The 20,003-nt window shown below is 43.5% G+C and overlaps 1 protein-coding gene and 1 long non-coding RNA gene across 5 annotated transcripts in view; one reads left to right on the top strand and one right to left on the bottom strand.

Annotated features, from left to right (window-relative positions):
* The window catches only part of LOC119970263, a 57,791-nt gene extending 41,153 nt beyond the window's left edge, over positions 1 to 16,638 (bottom strand). The window contains exon 1 of the long non-coding RNA XR_005461574.1: positions 16,559 to 16,638. This is a non-coding gene — a long non-coding RNA (uncharacterized LOC119970263). The remainder of the gene's footprint in view (positions 1 to 16,558) is intronic.
* The window catches only part of LOC119970262 (tudor domain-containing protein 7-like), a 210,945-nt gene that overhangs the window by 87,590 nt on the left and 103,352 nt on the right, over positions 1 to 20,003 (top strand). For all 4 annotated transcript variants that reach the window (XM_038804596.1, XM_038804593.1, XM_038804594.1 and 1 more), the window contains exon 6: positions 5,903 to 6,123. In XM_038804596.1, the coding sequence (XP_038660524.1) occupies positions 5,903 to 6,123 (221 nt within the window). The remainder of the gene's footprint in view (positions 1 to 5,902; positions 6,124 to 20,003) is intronic.

Here is a 20,003-nt window from a genome sequence, read left to right as displayed (position 1 = left end):
AGGGTAAAGTAGTAGCATGGATAGAGGATTGGTTAATTAATAGAAAGCAAAGAGTGGGGATTAATGGGTGTTTCTCTGGTTGGCAATCTGTAGCTAGTGGTGTCCCTCAGGGATCCGTGTTGGGCCCACAATTGTTTACAATTTACATAGATGATTTGGAGTTGGGGACCAAGGGCAATGTGTCCAAGTTTGCAGATGACACTAAGATGAGTGGTAAAGCGAAAAGTGCAGAAGATACTGGAAGTCTGCAGAGGGATTTGGATAGCTTCAGTGAATGGGCTAGGGTCTGGTAGATGGAATACAATGTTGACAAATGTGAGGTTATCCGTTTTAGTAGGAATAACGGCAAACGGGATTATTATTTAAACGATAAAATATTAAAGCATGCTGCTGTGCAGAGAGACCTGGGTGTGATAGTGCATGAGTCACAGAAAGTTGGTTTACAGGTGCAACAGGTGATTAAGAAGGCAAATGGAATTTTGTTCTTCATTGCTAGAGGGATGGAGTTTAAGACAAGGGAGGTTATGTTGTAATTGTATAAGGTGTTAGTGAGGCCACACCTGGAGTATTGTGTTCAGTTTTGGTCTCCTTACTTGAGAAAGGACGTACTGGCACTGGAGGGCGTGCAGAGGAGATTCACTAGGTTAATCCCAGAGCTGAAGGGGTTGGATTACGAGGAGAGGTTGAGTAGACTGGGACTGTACTCGTTGGAATTTAGAAGGATGAGGGGGGATCTTATAGAAACATATAAAATTATGAAGGGAATAGATAGGATAGATGCGGGCAGGTTGTTTCCACTGGCGGGTGAAAGCAGAACTAAGGGACATAGCCTCAAAATGAGGGGAAGTAGATTTAGGACTGAGTTTAGGAGGAACTTCTTCACCCAAAGGGTTGTGAATCTATGGAATTCCTTGCCCAGTGAAGCAGTTGAGGCTCCTTCATTAAATGTTTTTAAGGTAAAGATAGATAGTTTTTTGAAGAATAAAGGGATTAAGGGTTATGGTGTTCGGGCCGGAAAGTGGAGCTGAGTCCACAAAAGATCAGCCATGATCTCATTGAATGGCGGAGCAGGCTCGAGGGGCCAGATGGCCTACTCCTGCTCCTAGTTCTCATGTTCTTATGTTCTAAATGGAGTCTGACCACAGCCTTATACAGCCTCAGAAGTACAACCCTGATCTTGTATTTTAGCCCTCTCGACATGAATGCTAACATTGCATTTGCCTTCCTAACTGCCGATTGAACCTGCACGTGAAGAGAACCGTGAACAAGGACTCCCAAGTCGCTTTGTGCTTCTGATTTCCTAACCATCTCCCCATTTATAAAATAGTATATGCCTCCATTTCTCCTTCCAAAGCGCTTAACCTCACACTTTTCCGCATTGTATTCTATCTGCCACTTCTTTGCCCACTCTCCTAGCTTGTCCAACTCCTTCTGCAGCCCCCCTGCTTCCTCAATACTACCTGTCCTTCTACAGATCTTTGTATCATCTGCAAACTTAGCAACAGTGCCTTCAGTTTCTTTTTCCAGATTATTAATGTATATTGGGAAAAGGTTTGTGGCCTCAGCACTGACCCCTGAGGCACACAACTAGTCACCGGCTGCCATCCTGAAAAAGACCCCTTTTCCCACTCTCTGCCTTCTGCCAGCCAGCCAATCCTCTCTCGATGCCAGTTTTGTACCCTTAACGCCATGGGCTCTTAATTTATGAACAGTCTCCTCTGCGGCACCTTGTCAAAGGCCTTCTGGAAATCCAAATAAATCATGTCCACTGGTTTTCCGTTGTATAACTTCCTTGTAACCTCCTCAAATAACTCTTAACAGATTTGTCAGATATGACCTCCCCTTGACGAAGCCGTGCTGACTCAGTCATATTTTATTATGCACTTCTGAGTACCCTGTGATCGCATCTTTAATAATGGACTTTAAAATCTTACCAATGACCAATGTCAGGCTAACCGGCCTATAATTTCCCGTCTTCTGCCTCCCTCCCTTTTTAAGCAACAGTGCTACATTAGCCACTTTCCAGTCCTCTGGAATCCTTCCTGCCTTCAATGACTCCTGAAAGATCACCACCAATGCCTTCACGATCTCCTCACCTATCTCTTTTAGAATCCTAGGGTGTAGTCCACCTTCAGATCTTTCAGTTTCCCCAGAACCTTCTCCTTAGTGATGGTCATTGCACTCACCTCTGCCCCCTGATTCTCCTGGAGCTCTGGCATTCCACTGGTGTCTTCCACTGTGAAGAATGGTGTAAAGTAACTATTCAGTTCCTCTGCCATTTCTTTGTTTCCTATTATTACTTCTCCATCCACATTTTCCAGTGGTCCAATGCCGATTTTTGCCTCTCTCTTGCCTTTTATATATTGAAAGCATACTTTTGAGAGAAAATTGTAAAGGGTATATTTGGGAGTAGAGTTTGGAAACTCTCATGACCATTATCTGGGTGGTATCTAAGGATACATCCACAAACTTTCACTTGGGTTCAAAGTTGAGAGTGTATTTGTCCATGGTCATCTTGTGTGCTTAAAAGGGACTCTGTGTTAACGCGACCATTGTAGTTTATTTTATTTAACACAATTTTATTGAGGTATTTTTGGCGTTGTAAACAGTAACAATATACATTAGTGTGTAGATACCAATTACAAAAAACATAGTGCAAATAACAGTACCACTCTCGCAGATAGACCCGCCTATTCTTCCCCCCTACGCTACACTATTCTACCCCCACCCCCCCCAGCTGACGATTAGTTCCCCGCGAAGAAGTCGATGAATGGTTGCCACCTCCGGGCGAACCACGATAGTGATCCCGTGAGGCGAACTTTTTTCCAAGCCGAGAAAGCTTGCCATGTCCGACAGCCATACTTTGGTCTTTGGGGGCTTTGAGTCCCTCCAGGCAATAGTATTTGTCGCCGGGCTATCAGGGAAGCAAAGGCCACAACGTCGGCCTCTATCCCCTCCTGTACTCCCGGGTCTTCCGTCACCCCAAACATCGACACCTCTGGACTCATCACCACCCTTGTTTTCAGTACTTGGGATATGATGTCTGCAAATCCCTGCCAGTATCCCCTGAGTTTTGGACACGCCCGGAACATGTGGACATGGTTCGCTGGTCCTCCCCTACATCTAGCACACTTGTCCTCCAGCCCAAAAAATTTGCTCATCCGGGCCACCGTCATGTGGGCCCGGTGAACCACCTTGAACTGAATCAGGCCGAGCCTGGCACATGTTGCATTTACCCTCCTCAGAGCTTCTGCCCATACACCTCCCTCCAACTCCCCACCAAGCTCCTCCTCCCACTTAAGTTTCAGTTCCTCGGTCCCTGTGTCCATAAGCTCCTTATAAATATCTGAGACTCTCCCCTCTCCTACCTCACCCCTGGAAATTACCCTGTCCTGGATCCCCCTTGGTGGAAGGCGTGGAAAGGACGGGACCTGTCTACGTACGAAATCCCGCACCTGCAAGTACCGAAAGTCGCGACCATTGTAGTTAAGATGTGCTTTGTAATCTGGTTCAATCCTAAAACATGTGTTTAATTGTTAAACTTGAGTATTGTATTATAATCCAAATGTTTCATGTTTAATAAATGTTTTTCCTCTTGTTAAATACTAATTAGCAGTCCTGTGACTCTGGGCGCGATTCTCCGAAATGGATACAGAGTGTTCGCGCCATCGTGAACGCCGTCGCGTTTCACAACGGTGCGAAACAGGTACGGGGACTACTGATTCTGGTCCACACAAGGGGCCAGCACGGCCCTGGAGCGGTTCACGCCGCTCGAGTCTCCGTTCCCGGCGGCAAATGGTCGCCGCGCCAACCCGCGCATGCGCAGTTGGGCCTCACCAACCTGCGCATGCGCGGGGGACTTCCTTAGCGCGCCGGCCCCGACGCAACATGGCATGGGGGTTCAGGGGCCGGCCGCGCAACAAATTAGGCCCGGAGGGAGGGGGAGGGGGGGGAGAGAGGCCGGCCCGCCGATTGGTGGGCCCCGATCGTGGGCCAGACCCCATCGGAGAGACCCCCCCCCCCCCAAGTGAAGGAGCGCTTTCCCCCACCCACAGGCCGCCTCCCGACCCTTCGTGCAGAGTTCCTGCTGGCAGCGACCAGGTGTGAATGGCGCCAGCGGGACTCTACCGTTTCCACTCGGCCGATCCAGGCCGGAGAATCGACGGCCCAGCCGCGGACAGCGGCCCGCGACCAGTGCCGCGCCAAACGCCCCGGCGCAAATGGCGGCGATTCTCCGCACCTCGGAGAATCGCGTGCTGGCATCGGTGCGGTGTGGCGCAGTTGTGGTGATTCTCCGGTGCGGGGCTGGGAGAATCGCGCCCTCTGTTCTTCCACATTTTATTTTAAAAAAACAAAGTTACAATCTCTTGAGCCAGGGTTCCATTCTGGGATCTTTCTGTTTGATTGTAATATCAACTGGGATGATAACAAATGCCTGTCACTTCCACTCTATAATATTCCAAAACTCTCCTGGCGACCCTCTCAACTGGAGCCTTAGTTTAAACAAAATTCTACTATGAATATCCTATGACTTGCCATTCATCCAGCGCATTCACCTTACCCTGCTGGCCTACATTGGCTCCTAGACTCATAAGATTTCTAATTTAACATTCTTTTACAATACACTTGGGGGCCTTTCCTATTACTAGCATCCTCCTGCCCTGAAGTTATCCCTCTGCTATCTTGTCCCTCTACCTCACGCGCCTTGCAAACTACTTAAAATTCACCTCTTTGACCAAGCCCCTAATATTAGGTTCAGTGTCCATTTATTCTGATTATATCTCTACCGTAAAAGGTTAACTTTGTTGATGTGTTGCCCATTATCTCTCCTATTATTGCAGATGTTTTGATTGATTATAGAGGGAAAGAATTTGCCATTACTGTAGAGGGTGATCATAATAATGGATTTACAAAAAAATAAATTTAGAGTACCCAATTAATTTTTTCAAATTAAAGGGCAGTTTAGCATGGGCAATTTAGTGTGGCCAATCCATCTGGCCTGCACATCTTTAGGTTGTGGGGGCGAAACCCACGCAAACACGGGGAGATTGTGTAAACTCCACACGGACAGTGACCCAGAGCCGGGATCGAACCTGGGACCTCAGCGCAGTGAGGCAGCAATGCTAACCACTTTGCAACCGTGCTGCCCATAATAGTGGATTTAATAAACCACTTCCATGTAAAGCTTGCCACTTTCTGGGTGAAAATAATAATGGATATTGAATTGGCCACTGAATGATGCTACGTACTTTCAGCCTTTTCTTTGACAGTTGGGACAGTGTTTTGTTTTCTTTTAATGTTGTATTTTCTTTCAATCTACATCTGGTATGATATGCACTTATTTAACATACTGTCCCACAAACGCAGTCAGTAGCAAAAGTCACAGCTACAATAGCTGGAGGAATTGATGCTTATTACTTTATTCTGAAGACTATTAGCATAATACGGGCCCCAATAATACACTGACTCCATGCTGCTAATGTCCAGGGTGGGTGTGAATAAAACACTCCCTATTTTTGAATTTAATCTTATTCCAATTATGCTAGTAGTGAAGACTGCTTGTGAAGACAACTTTATGGGCAGCACGGTAGCACAGTGGTTTGCACTGTTGCTTCACAGCGCCAGGGTCCCGGGTTAGATTCCTGGCTTGGGTCATTGTCTGGGCGGAGTCTGCACGTTCTCCCCGTGTCTGCGTGGGTTTCCTTCCACAAGTCCCTAAAGACGTGCAGTTAGGTGCATTGGACATTCTGAATTCTCCCTCAGTGTACCCGAACAAGCGCTGCAATGTGGCGACTAGAGGTTTTTCACAGTAACTTCATTGCAGTGTTAATGAAAGCCAAAGTTAACCTTGTGACAATAAAGATTATTATAAGTTTTGATGCATTTTTTTCGACATATGTAGCTGTTTGGAGTGATGGCATGGCGACTGAAAAATCCAATTCTTCAGCATCTCAAACCAGCTACAATAGTGAATTGATACAATCCCGACTGAAGGAGATCGTGGACAAATATGTTCATGGAATTTGGATCTCAAAATTGCCACAACTGTACAGAAAGATGTTCAATGAGGATCTCCACCAAGATGTTTTTAAACAGTTAGAACGTTGGACCCATGTATGCACAGTGAGTGGGCATTATAACAACTGACAAGTTATTACAAAAGAGAATTTTGAATGCAATTTCAAATTCAGATGTATTGATCTTTTTTCCATTCACCACTTTTCTCCCTCTACACACTACCTCACCCCTCAATGTACCTTTCTTGCCATGTTGCTGTTGGGAGAGGAAGTTAGTAGAGCTTATATGTAATCTTCTGTAGTAGATTTAACAATAGCCTTTTCTTTACACTGATTGGTCTATTTGAACAATCTGATCGAGAAATCTCATCAGCCATTGGTCTGTGATGACTAGTGCTTATTTGTCCTTTGAGTTGCTTTTTAAGAATAACCTTTCCAGTACTGTGATTGGTTTGCAAGTGCAAAGAATTGTGTTGACATGGATGACTTCACAAAGCAGTTTTAAAGTGGCCCTTTTTCTCTAGTTAATATGTTTAGTGTTGCAAAGTACACCAGTAAGTCAAAAATAATGCTGAGTACAATTTATGTGTTTTGAACAAAAATCGAATCTTTCAAGCAGCCTCTTAACTGAGAAAAAATAATTTTATTTGTTACCTTTTTAAAGATCTACAGCCACTTATCTTAGCAGAGAAGTTAATTATCTTATTTGGATTTTTATTGCCATGCTTGCACCTTGCCAGATCAAAGGCACCCAGTGGTAAGGTTTCAACAAAGATTTAATTTAATTGTATATTATTGTGATTAGCAAACCTGAAAAACTAGTATACAGAAGTATTTCAAAACCATATTTTCCTGCCATCAAAGTCATGAGAGATTCCAGAGTAAAAATATCCAATGGTATAATTTAAATTTCTTTAAAAATATACTTTAAATGTTGGATTGAACCTTATTGTTGTTTGTGTTTTATGCTGTTATGATTCCTAAGGACATGGTTCAAAGACTTATGTCTTGAGGGGGTGACACAAGTGTTATCATCCATTGAATCTGGTCATAGTATAGAAATTATTCCTTTTTTGAAGATGTAAAAATTGGTTTTCAGTCGCATGACATTAAGGTATGAGAGGGTGCAAAGTGATTCTAATGTTTAATTTATGTAAGATTGGAGAAATGTTTTGCAAATCTAAACCTGTCAATTTGCAAGAACAAAATAGCACACTGGAAAGTAAACAGGATTGATGTAGGAAAGACAGATCAAGCTAGCAATAGCGCATGAAGCAAAAAAAATCCTGCATTTATATAACATCTTATCACATCCTCTGAATACCCCAATGTGCAGTCACTGTTGCATCAATAAATGCACCAGATAATTTATGCACAATATTGTACAGTGAGCTGACCTTGTTTTTGTGGCTTTAGTTGGAGGTGAAATGTTAGCTTGGACACGAGGCTCTCACTTCTCATCAAATAGTGTCATAGGATCTTTATCATCCCTCTGGGCAGGCAGGCAGTTTTATCTTTCATATGAAAGATGTTACAGCACACCAAGTGCAATACCATAATGTGAGCCTAGGCTGTATGTTGAAGACTGAAGTGAGGCTTGAACCCACAGCCTTCTGACTTGAGTGCAACTGTGCCAGAATAATGTATTTATTGCTAGACATGTGGCAACAGTAAGGGTAGGTCATGGAGCTGGCTTATGTAGGAAACAGATGTGCTGTTGGTGATGCTTTGTCTATAACAGTCAGAACGTACAAGTCTATGTGATGTTTCCTATAGATGTAAGGCTGGTGATGAGACCCTCTGTGTGCCTGATATCAGCAAGATTGTTCCAAAAAGCTTTTCAACTTGATACTGGTAATTTCCCCAACTAAAAAGGGTGAAAATCCGATTGTTCCTGGTATCCCATGGCCAGTGCTACATTATCTTCTGCCGTGGCACAGGTGATTTCTCATACATTTTGAGATAAATCCCTTTCTTGATGCTGCATTTGTGTAGCATGCACAGTCATTTTATCACAATTTCTCCAATTTTAATTGCAAGTCCCTTACCCAGGTTGTAAAAGCATCAAAGTTGCTGCTTGAGGACACTAACTAAAAAAAAAATCAATGATGGAGAGAGTGTCTTGTGTGCCTGGTTGTATTCTGGTTTTCTACTGGCTTCTGTGAAGTGCCCAGGTCTGGAGCCATGTCTCCTCATAAGCTTTGTAGTTAGTCACTACATTCAAATATTGCAATCAGAAAAAATGCTTGAGACTGAAGGAATTACAACTGTGTGCTTATTTTCATATCTGCAGTTGGTTAGGCCCAAGACATTGGGAAAAGCAATAGTATAAAATTGTTGTGCTCTCTGCAACTATGCTTCACCAACTCGAGTGGAAATATGAACCTGTGACGCTTATGGAAAATTGCCTGTAAAGTCTTCATTACAGGTGAGCATTGTACTCTGGCTAAGGCCTGATAAATCACCACTGGTCATTAGAATGGACCACATAAGAACAGCTGTGACACATTTATAGTCCTAGGCTGAAGAGTTATGGTTACCAAAGATGTTCAGCTTGCGTGGTACCATCTGGCACAATTCCGTATATCCAACCATGAAGAGCTTTACTGTTGGATACAGTTAGTTTTAGTAGTGTTATAAATTGACCTTTTGCCATAGAAATGGTTATTTTGAAGATATTTTGTGTCTGCGCAAGTAAAAACTGCAGTGTGACCTATTTAATATTCTTCCACTTCCCTTATCTGACACAGTAATCCTGTCACAATATTTCATTCACAATTGATGTCTTTTTTAACTGACATTTCTGAAAATCCTTATCCTAACCCTGTTTATCTTTCTTGTAGTTTACACCCTACTCACCCTTTACTACCCTTTATATTTGTTGTATAATGAATATGATTTCTACCCAGATCAGATGTGCTTAAGTGATTGCTGAACATAGTCTAGCGAAGGGGAAGATAATTTTGCTTCGGAACTGATTGTACTGCTCCAGTTGTTTTCCCCTTTTACCGCATGAGAACTGTGCTCTCGCATCCAAAAAACATGGACTACTGCAAAATGAGTACAAAGCTTTCTTAGACTATGTCAATCACTCAGTTTTTGAAATGCTGTGCAGCTCCTCCTCCCCTCTCCTCCCCACAGGCATCATCACCAGTACAAATTCATTATTCTATTGCTTTATTAGAAATCATCTACAAATGATTGTAAGAGTGACAGTGCACCAATAGTTTTGTACTTGTACTGAGTGAAGGAAATGCATACAGTGGGTTCTGAAGAACAGGTATTTCCTATCTGATGCAATCAGCTTTCTAGCAAGCAGTGCAGGCTTGATTCTGCCCTTAACTGTGTGCTGTGTGCAAAAGCAACGTCACAAATATTGACAGAATCTAAAGGCACTATATTGGAACAAAACCTGCATTGTACTGCTGAGAATAAAGAAGATTGCTAAAAGTGTAAGAAATCTGTAGAAAGATGGCTACATATTTCCAAAATGTGGTGAGCTGATTTAAAATATTACTATGATAAATGTTAATGAGTGGGGACATTTCAGTACTGTATTAATAGATGCTTTGTTGTTATATTTCAGACAAATCTGTAAAAATATTATTAGAATTTGTCTAGAAATGATGCTCACCTGTAATGAAGACCTTACAGGCAATTTTCCATAAGAGATCATGCTGCAAATAATTGAAACTGTATTTTTAATTTGTAGTGTGGAAAGCGATAGAAGAGTCACTTTAAAATAACTGAATTGACGATGCAATCTTTCACCAAATCTGATCATCTCTCCTTTTATATGAAATATAATAAGTTTCTGGTCATTGTTGGTTACGTTTGTAATATGCAGGAACAGCTTGGTGCATTGTATCACTGTACTTCAAATTTTAAGCTGCCTACACCCTAAATGGTGGAACTGTGTTCTGCTACTGCATCTGAATTTAAACAGAGCTGCTAAAGCATCTGACTGGTAGTTCTTTGTGTTAAACATGGAACTTGAATCTCTTATTGCTTTTTTTTTTAGTTTTCCTTTCTTTCAATTATTATTTTTGGTCTTTCCTTCTCATTGTTTGTATTTCTCTACATCTGCTCTGGGGGAGCCTCTCCCATTTTCAATATTTGCAGCTGTCCAGAAATGTGTATTTTTTGTCCAGTTTTGCCTCGGTTCTGTAATGATCGGGAAGAACTCATCTGCACCGAGAATTTTATTTTTTGAGAAAATGAAGGATGTAATGCTCTTGGTGCAATATCGAGGTTTGAAAGAATAGAAATAAATTATCTCAACGATTTAACAAATGTAAACGGTGTGCAGCTGAACCATTCAGACCAAGTTGGTTCAAATTGATTTCAAGGTCTCTGCTGAATTGTCTGATCTCAACCATGGTGCTCTAACTAACCAAAGAGTGCTTAATTCTGGATTGGGAGAGGAAGACATCAGCCAATGTTCCGTCTTGTGAAAACTATTTAATGACATCTGCTGGAAGGGTTTGTGCGTTAATGTCAGATGAAGACTGGATCAGACTCTGCTGTAATTTCAACTATCCTGATGACACTTAAGACTGAAGTGATAATGGCCCCTTTGGAAAAGTTAAAAGAAAGAGCAACTGGCCACAGAACTGTACCCAACAAGGAATCAGTCTTCAGAAAAGGGGAGCAATTGGCAAGAAAAGGGGGCAGAGAGGAGGATATTTTTTAAAATGGGAAGTCAGGGAAATTTAGCAGTACTGGTTAGGTGGAAATCTTTTTAAAGCTTGCAAATTATAGGAGGAGGGGGTGAAAGAATGAGCGAGTTCCTGACACAGGAGTCAGAATAAGGAAAAAGTGCATGACGTGAAATTAATATGACACACTGGTCAACACCTGTGAAGGGATAAGATGAATTAAAATTTCACAAACTGCTAACTTAAAAAAATTTTTTTTTTAAGAGTACCCAATTAATTTTTTCCAATTGAGGGGCAATTTAGTATGGCCAATCCACCTAGCCTGCACATCTTTGGGTTGTGGGGTCGATACCCACGCAGACACAGGGAGAATGTGCAAACTCCACACGGACAGTGACCCAGAGCCGGGATCGAACCTGGGACCTCGACGCCGTGAGGCAGCAGGTCTAACCCATTGCTCCACCGTGCTGCCCTAATAGTTAATTTTTAAAGAAATATTCTTTCACAGGATGTAGGTGTCACTGGTTAGGCCAGCATTTATTGTCCATCTTTAATTGCCTTGAGAAGGTGGTACGCTGCAGTTCATATGGTGTAAGTACACCCGCAGTGCTGTTAGGAAGGCAGTTCCAGGATTTTGACCCAAGAACAGTGAAGGAACTACTAAAGCGAGTAAGAATTTATTTGGTGCTGGCAAAACAGGAAGGAAGAAAAGGAAGAGAAAGAACTTAGAACATACAATGCAGAAAGAGGCCAGTCGGCCCATCGGGTCTGCACCGACCCACTTAAACCCTCACTCCCACCCTATCCCTGTAACTCAATAATCCCTCCTAACCTTTTTGGTCACCAAGGGCAATTTATCATGGCCAATCCACCTAACCTGCACATCTTTGGACGTGGGAGAAAACCGGAGCACCTGGAGGAAACCCATGCAGACACGGGGAGAACATGCAGACTCCGCACAGACAGCGACCCAACGGGGAATTGAACCTGGGACCCCGGCGCCGCGAAATACTACATTGATATGGGAAGAGGGAGAGGTTTAAGGATTTAGAGGCTGAGGGAGGTTGGGGGATTGGCAATCACTTTTTTTTGTGTACACCCAGGCATACGAGCAAGTGAGGCAAAAGAAATGGAAACTTGTGACATACATTTTGTTTTGTTATGCTCTTCATGGGTAAAGTACAGTGACATAGCATCGCACATGCATTATTGTGTGTACTGATGCCTCTGGATATTTAAGTTCCATCATGGAATTTAATCTGGAATAAAATGCTAGTCTCATTAACAATGGTCACGAAATTACCGGATTGTCCTAGAAATGCATCTGTAGGGCAGCACGGTGGCCTAGTGGTTAGCACAACCGCCTCACGGCGCTGAGGTCCAAGGTTCGATCCCGGCTCTGGGTCACTGTCCGTGTGGAGTTTGCACATTCTCCCCGTGTCTGCGTGGGTTTCGCCCCCACAACCCAAAAATGTGCAGAGTAGGTGGATTGGCCATGCTAAATTGCCCCTTAATTGGAAAAAATAATTGGGTAATTTAAATTAAAAAAAAAAAAGAAATGCATCTGTATGATTAATGCCCTTCAGACGGGGAAATCTACTTTCCTTAATCTCTCTGGAGTCACACACAAGTCACAGCTCACAGTGGTTGATTCTTAACTGCCCTCTGAAATGGCCTGGGAATCCACTCGGTTGCGTTAAATCATTGCAGAAAAGTTGAATAAGAGCCCTTGACGTTAATTCAACTGCCCCTCCTTGATAGCATCTGGGAATTTATGCCAAAATTGGGAGAATTGTCCCACAGTTTCATCAAGCAACAACTTGATATAGTGATACTCATCAAATCATTCCTTACAGCCAATGGCCCAGATTCCAAGATCAATTACTACCTGTGGACATGTTCTGTCCAGCCAGTAGGACAAACCCTCAAGAGGCAGTGGCATCGTGGTGTACTGTGAGGGAGTGTCCCTGGGAGTCTTCAACATTGACTCAAGGTCCTATAAAGTTTCACAGCATCAGGTAAAACTTGAGCAAGAAAATACTGCTGATTACCAATTACCACCCGCCACCCCTCCCTCAGCTGATGAACCCCTGATCCTCCATGTTGATCACCACTTGGAAGAAGTGGTATGTTTTCTGTGGGGATTCTCCCCTCCGTTCCACTGACAGCCCCAAAATTCTCATGTTTTGCTGACACAATCGATTATCTTGGTTGTCAACTTTATCCTTCCACCCCTTCTGGGTCTTGACCAGGCTCGACACATTGGCCTCGAATGCCGCGATCCAGTCTTTTGAAGGTGATGGCTTTTTTGAGGTCCCATGTCGTCGTTACCTGGGCCTCTAGCGTCCGCTCCATATTGTCCATTGCCTCCCTCATGGGGCTGTCGCGGCCTCCATTGCCTTCACAGTGGCTGACTGGAGATCTTTTTTCATCTCCTCTCTGCGTCTCGAGCTCGGAAGTGATAAAGCACATCAATTTGCCAATCAGCACCAGGGTCTGCTTTGAGAGCTCTCCGGGCCGACCCGGACCGGTTCTGTGTCTCCATGTGCAGTTCCCTGCTCTGAGGCCGAGGTTCCCCTCCCCTTGTCTTTACCGGTTTTTCGGCTGGGCGCCTGATTCTTTCCCATCCTGCTTGGCAATACGGTCGATGGGGGGTTAGTCTGGCGATAATGAGTACGTTTGATGCCCGTTTATTGGGGTTAAAAGGCCTTAGTTGATATTCTTAGATGATAGCCATCTTTTGTGCAACCGCTCAGTTCATTACCACCACCGGAAGTTCCCCCACCATCATACATGTCAGTCTGCAGACTATTGGATTCCTCCATGCTATCAAATAATGTCTGAAGGCACTGGGTACAGGTAAAGGCAATGGACCCTGACAATAACCCAGCTGCCATACTCATTGTGCCCTCAGACAATCTGTTTCAGTACTGCTACAACATGTAAGGTGGTCTCAATGCTGCTTTCAAGTGGCACTTAAAAATCATTGATCAGACCACATTTGTAGTATTGTGTTCAGTTCTGGGTACTTTATTGAAAGGAGGATGTTAAAGTCCCAGAGAGAGAGAGAGAGAGCAGAGGAGATTTACTAGAATGATACCAGGGACAAGAAATGTTAGATTCAAGGAAAGATTGGAGAAAGTGGCCTTGTTTTCCATGGAGTGGAGAAGATCAAAAGGTGACATTATTGAGGTGTTCAAAATTATGAACAATTCTGACAGAGTACAGAAATGTATTCTGATTCTACTAGTTGGGCAGCACGGTAGCGCAAGTGGATAGCACTGTGGCTTCACAGCGCCAGGGTCCCAGGTTCAATTCCCCGCTGGGTCACTGACTGTGGTGTTTGCACGTTCTCCCCGTGTCTGCGTGAGTTTCGTCCGGGTGCTCTGGTTTCCTCCCACAGTCCAAAGACGTGCAGGTTAGGTGGATTGGCCATGATATATTGTCTGTAGTGTCCAGAAAGGTTGGGAGGAGTTATTGGGTTGCGGGGATGGGTGGAAGTGAGGGCTTAATGTGGGTCAGTGCAGACTCGATGGGCCGAATGGCCTCCTTCTGCACTGTATCTTCTATGTTGTTCTATGTATGTCACCGGCATGAAAGTGATTAATTTAGAGGGCTATGGAGATAGGGCTGGAAAATGGGACCAGCTGGGTAGCTGTTTTGGTAGCTGGTGCAGACAAGATGGGCTGAATGACCTCCTACTTACTGTAAATAACAAGAAACAATGCTTTCAAGTGGCATTTACATGGCAATAACTTGTTCTTGATGCTCAATTTGGGTTGCCTTGGGCCGCTCTGCTTCAGACCTCATTTCCAGCATTGATGCAGCGATGGACAAAACAGCTGGACTCGAGAGATGTGAGTGACAGTCCTTGACATCAAGGCAGCATTTATTAAGTGGACCATCAAGGAATCTTAACAAAATTAAAGTCAGTTGGAATGAGGGAAATGTCTCCAATGATTGGAGTCAGACCTAACAGAAAGATGGTTGTGGTTGTTGGAGGCGATTCACCTCCGCCCCATGATATCATAATTTTTATTTGTGTCACAAATAGGCTTACATTACACTCCAATGAAGTTACTGGAAAATCCCCTAGTTGCCACACTCCCGGCGCCTATTCGGGTACACTGAGAATTCAGAATGTCCAATTCACCTAATGCGCGTCTTTCGGGACTTATGGCAGGAAACCAGAGCACCCGAAGGAAACCCACGCAGACACTGGGAGAACATGCAGACTCCCCACAGACAGTGACCCAAGCCGGGAATTGAACCCGGGTCTCTGACCCTGTGAAGCAACAGTGCTAACCATTGTACTACCGTGCCGCCCTCATTACAGTGGGTTGTATGCTAGGCAAACTGTCTTCAGTTGCTTCATCAGTGACCTTCCCTCCATCATAAGGTGAGAAGTGGGGATGTTTGCTGAAAGCACAGTATTCAATACTGTTCGCAACTCCTTAAATACTGAAGCTGTCTGTGAAGCAGCAAGACCTGAACTACATTGAGACTGGACTGATGTATGGCCTAGATGTTGCTTGCCATTTAAGTGCCAGAGAATGATCATGTCCCTGTGATATTTGATGCATTGCTGATATCCCATTGTAATCATCTGAGTGTTAACAATTGAACAGATACTTAAGTGGACTAGCCATCTAAAAAGAGTGACTACAAAAGCAGATCCGTGGCTGGGAATTCTACGACAAATAATCCACCTCCTGACCTCCAAAGTCTGTCCATCATCTGCAAGGCACAATTTAGGAATAAGATGGAATACTTTCCACTTGTCTGAATGAGTGCAGCTTTAACAACAACCAAGAAGCTTTACAGCATTCAGGCCAAGAGCAGCAGATGCATTGGGCCACCACCTGCAAGTTTCCTTCCAAAACATACCATCCTCACTTGCAACTATGTTGCCATCAAGAACCTGGAACTTGCCCTGTCAGCACTGGGTGCGTACTTAGATTGCAGCCAGTTAGGATGGCAGCATATCATCACGTTCACGAGGGCTCACATCACAAGGACAATTTTTTAAAATTCAAAAACATGCATTAACACAATTTTCATTTGTTCCTTGGGGAACCATACATAAATTTATTACTAGAACACCTTCTGGACTGTCTCACCATTTAGTAGATCTCTCTGTTCAGTGCTGTGGTCAGATTCCTGTGGTACCTCTTCCTTTCAGCTGGGGGCTCTTTTAGCACAGAGCTAAATCGCTGGCTTTGAAAGCTGACCAAGGCAGGCCAGCAGCACGTTCAATTCCCGTACCAGCCTCCCCAAACAGGTGCTGGAATGTGGCGACTAGGGGCTTTTCACAGTAACTTCATTTAGATTAGAATTAGAACAGTACAGCACAGAACAGGCCCTTCGGCCCTCGATGTTGTGCCGAGCACTGATCACCCTACTCAAGCCCACGTATCCACCCTATACCAGTAACCCAACAACCCCCATTAACCTTTTTTTTTTTTTAGGACACTAAGGGCAATTTAGCCTGGCCAATCCACCTAACCCGCACATCTTTGGACTGTGGGAGGAAACCGGAGCACCCGGAGGAAACCCACGCACACACGGGGAGGACGTGCAGACTCTGCACAGACAGTGACCCAGCCGGGAATCGAACCTGGGACCCTGGAGCTGTGAAGCATTTATGCTAACCACCATGCTACCGTGCTGCCTACTTGTGACAATAAACGATTTTCATTCATTCATTTTGGATGACCTTAAGCTAAGCACATCCCACTTGAATTGCAAAAAAATTGCAGTGTCCTAAAAAGTAAAACTTGCATTAATGCTTCATCAGTCACCATGACTAATTGGATGATGGGAAGTTTAATTCATTTGATTTCATATGTATCGGAGTGCATGACTGAAAACAGTCCAACTCACCAAGGCCATATGTTGGTTTACTGGCTGGAGCTGGGTCTGAAGTTGAGACTGGAGTTGACGGGCACAGGAATGGATAGCTCATGAGTTTAAAAAAAAAAGGAAGCAAACAATAAAAATCCACCAAATGTCAGTGAACATACATTGAAAGCAGGAGCCCCTTTGTAGCAGTCATTGCCCCATGGTCTTAGTTTTCTTGCTCCCGTAAGTTGTTAATTGGTCTCTAGCATCAGTCTGCACTTTGCTGAATTTGCTGCATTGATTGGGCTAGGCTTTCTGTCCTTTGACTCTGAATGGCTTGAATAATCTAACCCTTTGTTGCATCATAATAAGCTTTATCCCCCTCCTGAGTGTTGAGCTTCCAGTCCACTCATTTTCTGCATTACCCAACTCAACAACGCTCAGCTCAACTTGGCTTGATTCATGTCCTCTTCTGTCCCCTTGCACATATGTCCAGAGAAGTGAAGTATGTTTACTTTTGAATATTTAATTATTTTACCAGTTCTTTACTTCCAGCATTCTATATTGTTATAATGCAGTTTTACAAGAGGATCACATAGAATTGCTTTGGAAAAAGGAATTTGAAAGCAGAAGAAGGACTGGAGCTTGCTCTGTGTCAGTGCTCAAGGAGATGAAATATCTTGAGCCTAAAACTGCTGGGTGACTATAAACAAACCCAGATGAGTAATGGTGGGGAAGCAGCTGCTGCTCGCAAGTTAACATATATAGGTACTGCGGACGACTGCAGCCAGGATAGGTCTTAAGTCTAAAGCTCAGGAAATGGAGGATGGGTGTAACTTTTTATGTGGAAGAGTGTGAGTACATACCTGATGGGGGTAACCAAATGTTAAGATTTTGTTAAACCTGATGAGAGGTGGGGAGAGGAAAATATAAAGATTGCATCATAATTTATCTCCACTTAGTTTTCAGTAAAACATGGTGATCATGTAAAAACATTTTTTTTTTTGGGGGGTGGAATTCAGCTTTATATTTAGATTGCAAACTTGGGTTCTGTCAAGGAGAGAGCCATATTGAAAGAGGTATTTTGAGCCATGTAAATGGGTGATACACTGGCAGCAATCATTTGAAGTAGTCATTGAAGATTGTAGCCTTTATAGATTATTCCCATTGTGATCTTGGGGATTTTACTGGGACTAATAGGTGTGATTTCCAGGCACGTGAAATCTCATAACACTCTTATTTTTATTTTGCTTTGATTTTTTGTTCTTGGAATATGGGTCCAATTGGTAAAGCTGCATTTTGGGGGATCTCTAGTTTGCTTGAGGCAGTGGTGGTGTGCTGCTTCCTTAAACTACTGCAAACATTTCGTGATGGCACTACCATGATGGCTTTAGGTAGAAAATCCCGGGATATAAGAACTAGGAGCAGGAGTAGGCCATCTGGCCCCTCGAGCCTGCTCCGCCATTCAATTAGATCATGGCTGATCTTTTGTGGACTCAGCTCCACTTTCCGGCCCAAACACCATAACCCTTAATTCCTTTATTCTTCAAAAAACTATCTATCTTTACCTTAAAAACATGTAATGAAGGAGCCTCAACTGCTTCACTGGGCAAGGAATTCCATAGATTCACAACCCTTTGGGTGAAGAAGTTCCTCCTAAACTCAGTCCTAAATCTACTTCCCCTTATTTTGAGGCTATGTCCCCTAGTTCTGCTGTCACCCGCCAGTGGAAACAACCTGCCCGCATCTATCCTATCTATTCCCTTCATAATTTTAAATGTTTCTATAAGATCCCCCCTCATCCTTCTAAATTCCAACGAGTACAGTCCCAGTCTACTCAACCTCTCCTCATAATCCAACCCCTTCAGCTCTGGGATTAACCTAGTGAATCTCCTCTGCACACCCTCCAGCGCCAGTACGTCCTTTCTCAAGTAAGGAGACCAAAACTGAACACCATACTCCAGGTGTGGCCTCACTAACACCTTATACAATTGCAACATAACCTCCCTAGTCTTAAACTCCATCCCTCTAGCAATGAAGGACAAAATTCCATTTGCCTTCTTAATCACCTGTTGCACTTGTAAACCAACCTTCTGTGACTCATGCACTAGCACACCCATGTCTCTCTGAACAGCGGCATGCTTTAATATTTTATTGTTTAAATAATAATCCTGTTTGCTGTTATTCCTACCAAAACGGATAACCTCACATTTGTCAACATTGTATTCCATCTGCCAGACCCTAGCCCACTCACTTAACCTATCCAAATCCCTCTGCAGACTTCCTGTATCCTCTGCACTTTTCGCTTTACCACTCATCTTAGTGTCATCTGCAAACTTGGACACATTGCCCTTGGTCCCCAACTCCAAATCATCTATGTAAATTGTGAACAATTGTGGGCCCAACATGGATCCCTGAGGGACACCACTAGCTACTGATTGCCAACCAGAGAAACACCCATTTATCCCAACTCTTTGCTTTCTATTAATTAACCAATCCTCTATCCATGCTACTACTTTACCCTTAATGCCATGCATCTTTATCTTATGCAGCAACCTTTTGTGTGGCACCTTGTCAAAGGCTTTCTGGAAATCCAGATATACCACATCCATCGGCTCCCCGTTATCTACTGTACTGGTAATGTCCTCAAAAAATTTCACTAAATTAGTTAGGCATGACCTGCCCTTTACGAACCCATGCTGCGTCTGCCCAATGGGACAATTTCTATCCAGATGCCTCGCAATTTCTTCCTTGCTGATAGATTCCAGCATCTTCCCTACTACCGAAGTTAAGCTCACTGGCCTATAATTTCCTGCTTTCTGCCTACCTCCTTTTTTAAACAGTGGCGTCACGTTTGCTAATTTCCAATCCACCGGGACCATCCCAGAGTCTAGTGAATTTCGGTAAATTATCACTAGTGCATCTGCAATTTCCCTAGCCATCTCTTTTAGCACTCTGGGATGCATTCCATCAGGGCCAGGAGACTTGTCTACCTTTAGCCCCATTAGCTTGCCCATCACTACCTCCTTAGTGATAACAATCCTCTCAAGGTCCTCACCTGTCATAGCCTCATTTCTATCAGTCGCTGGCATGTTATTTGTGTCTTCTACTGTGAAGACCGACCCAAAAAACCTGTTCAGTTCCTCAGCCATTTCTTCATTTCCCATTATTAAAACTCCCTTCTCATCCTCTAAAGGACCAATATTTACCTTAGCCACTCTTTTTTGTTTTATATATTTGTAAAAACTTTTACTGTCTGTTTTTATATTCTGAGCAAGTTTACTCTCATACTCTACCTTACTCTTCTTTATAGCTTTTTTAGTAGCTTTCTGTAGCCCCCTAAAGATTTCCCAGTCCTCTAAACTCCCAGCAATCTTTGCCACTTTATATGCATTTTCCTTCAATTTGATACTCTCCCTTATTTCCTTAGATATCCACGGTCGATTTTCCCTCTTTCTACCGTCCTTCCTTTTTGTTGGTATAAACC

The sequence above is a fragment of the Scyliorhinus canicula genome, chromosome 8, assembly GCF_902713615.1.
Source record: "Scyliorhinus canicula chromosome 8, sScyCan1.1, whole genome shotgun sequence".
Taxonomy (NCBI): Eukaryota; Metazoa; Chordata; class Chondrichthyes; order Carcharhiniformes; family Scyliorhinidae; genus Scyliorhinus; species Scyliorhinus canicula.
The sequence above is the reverse complement of the archived record's forward strand: the minus strand, read 5'-3'. Positions and strand labels throughout refer to the sequence as shown.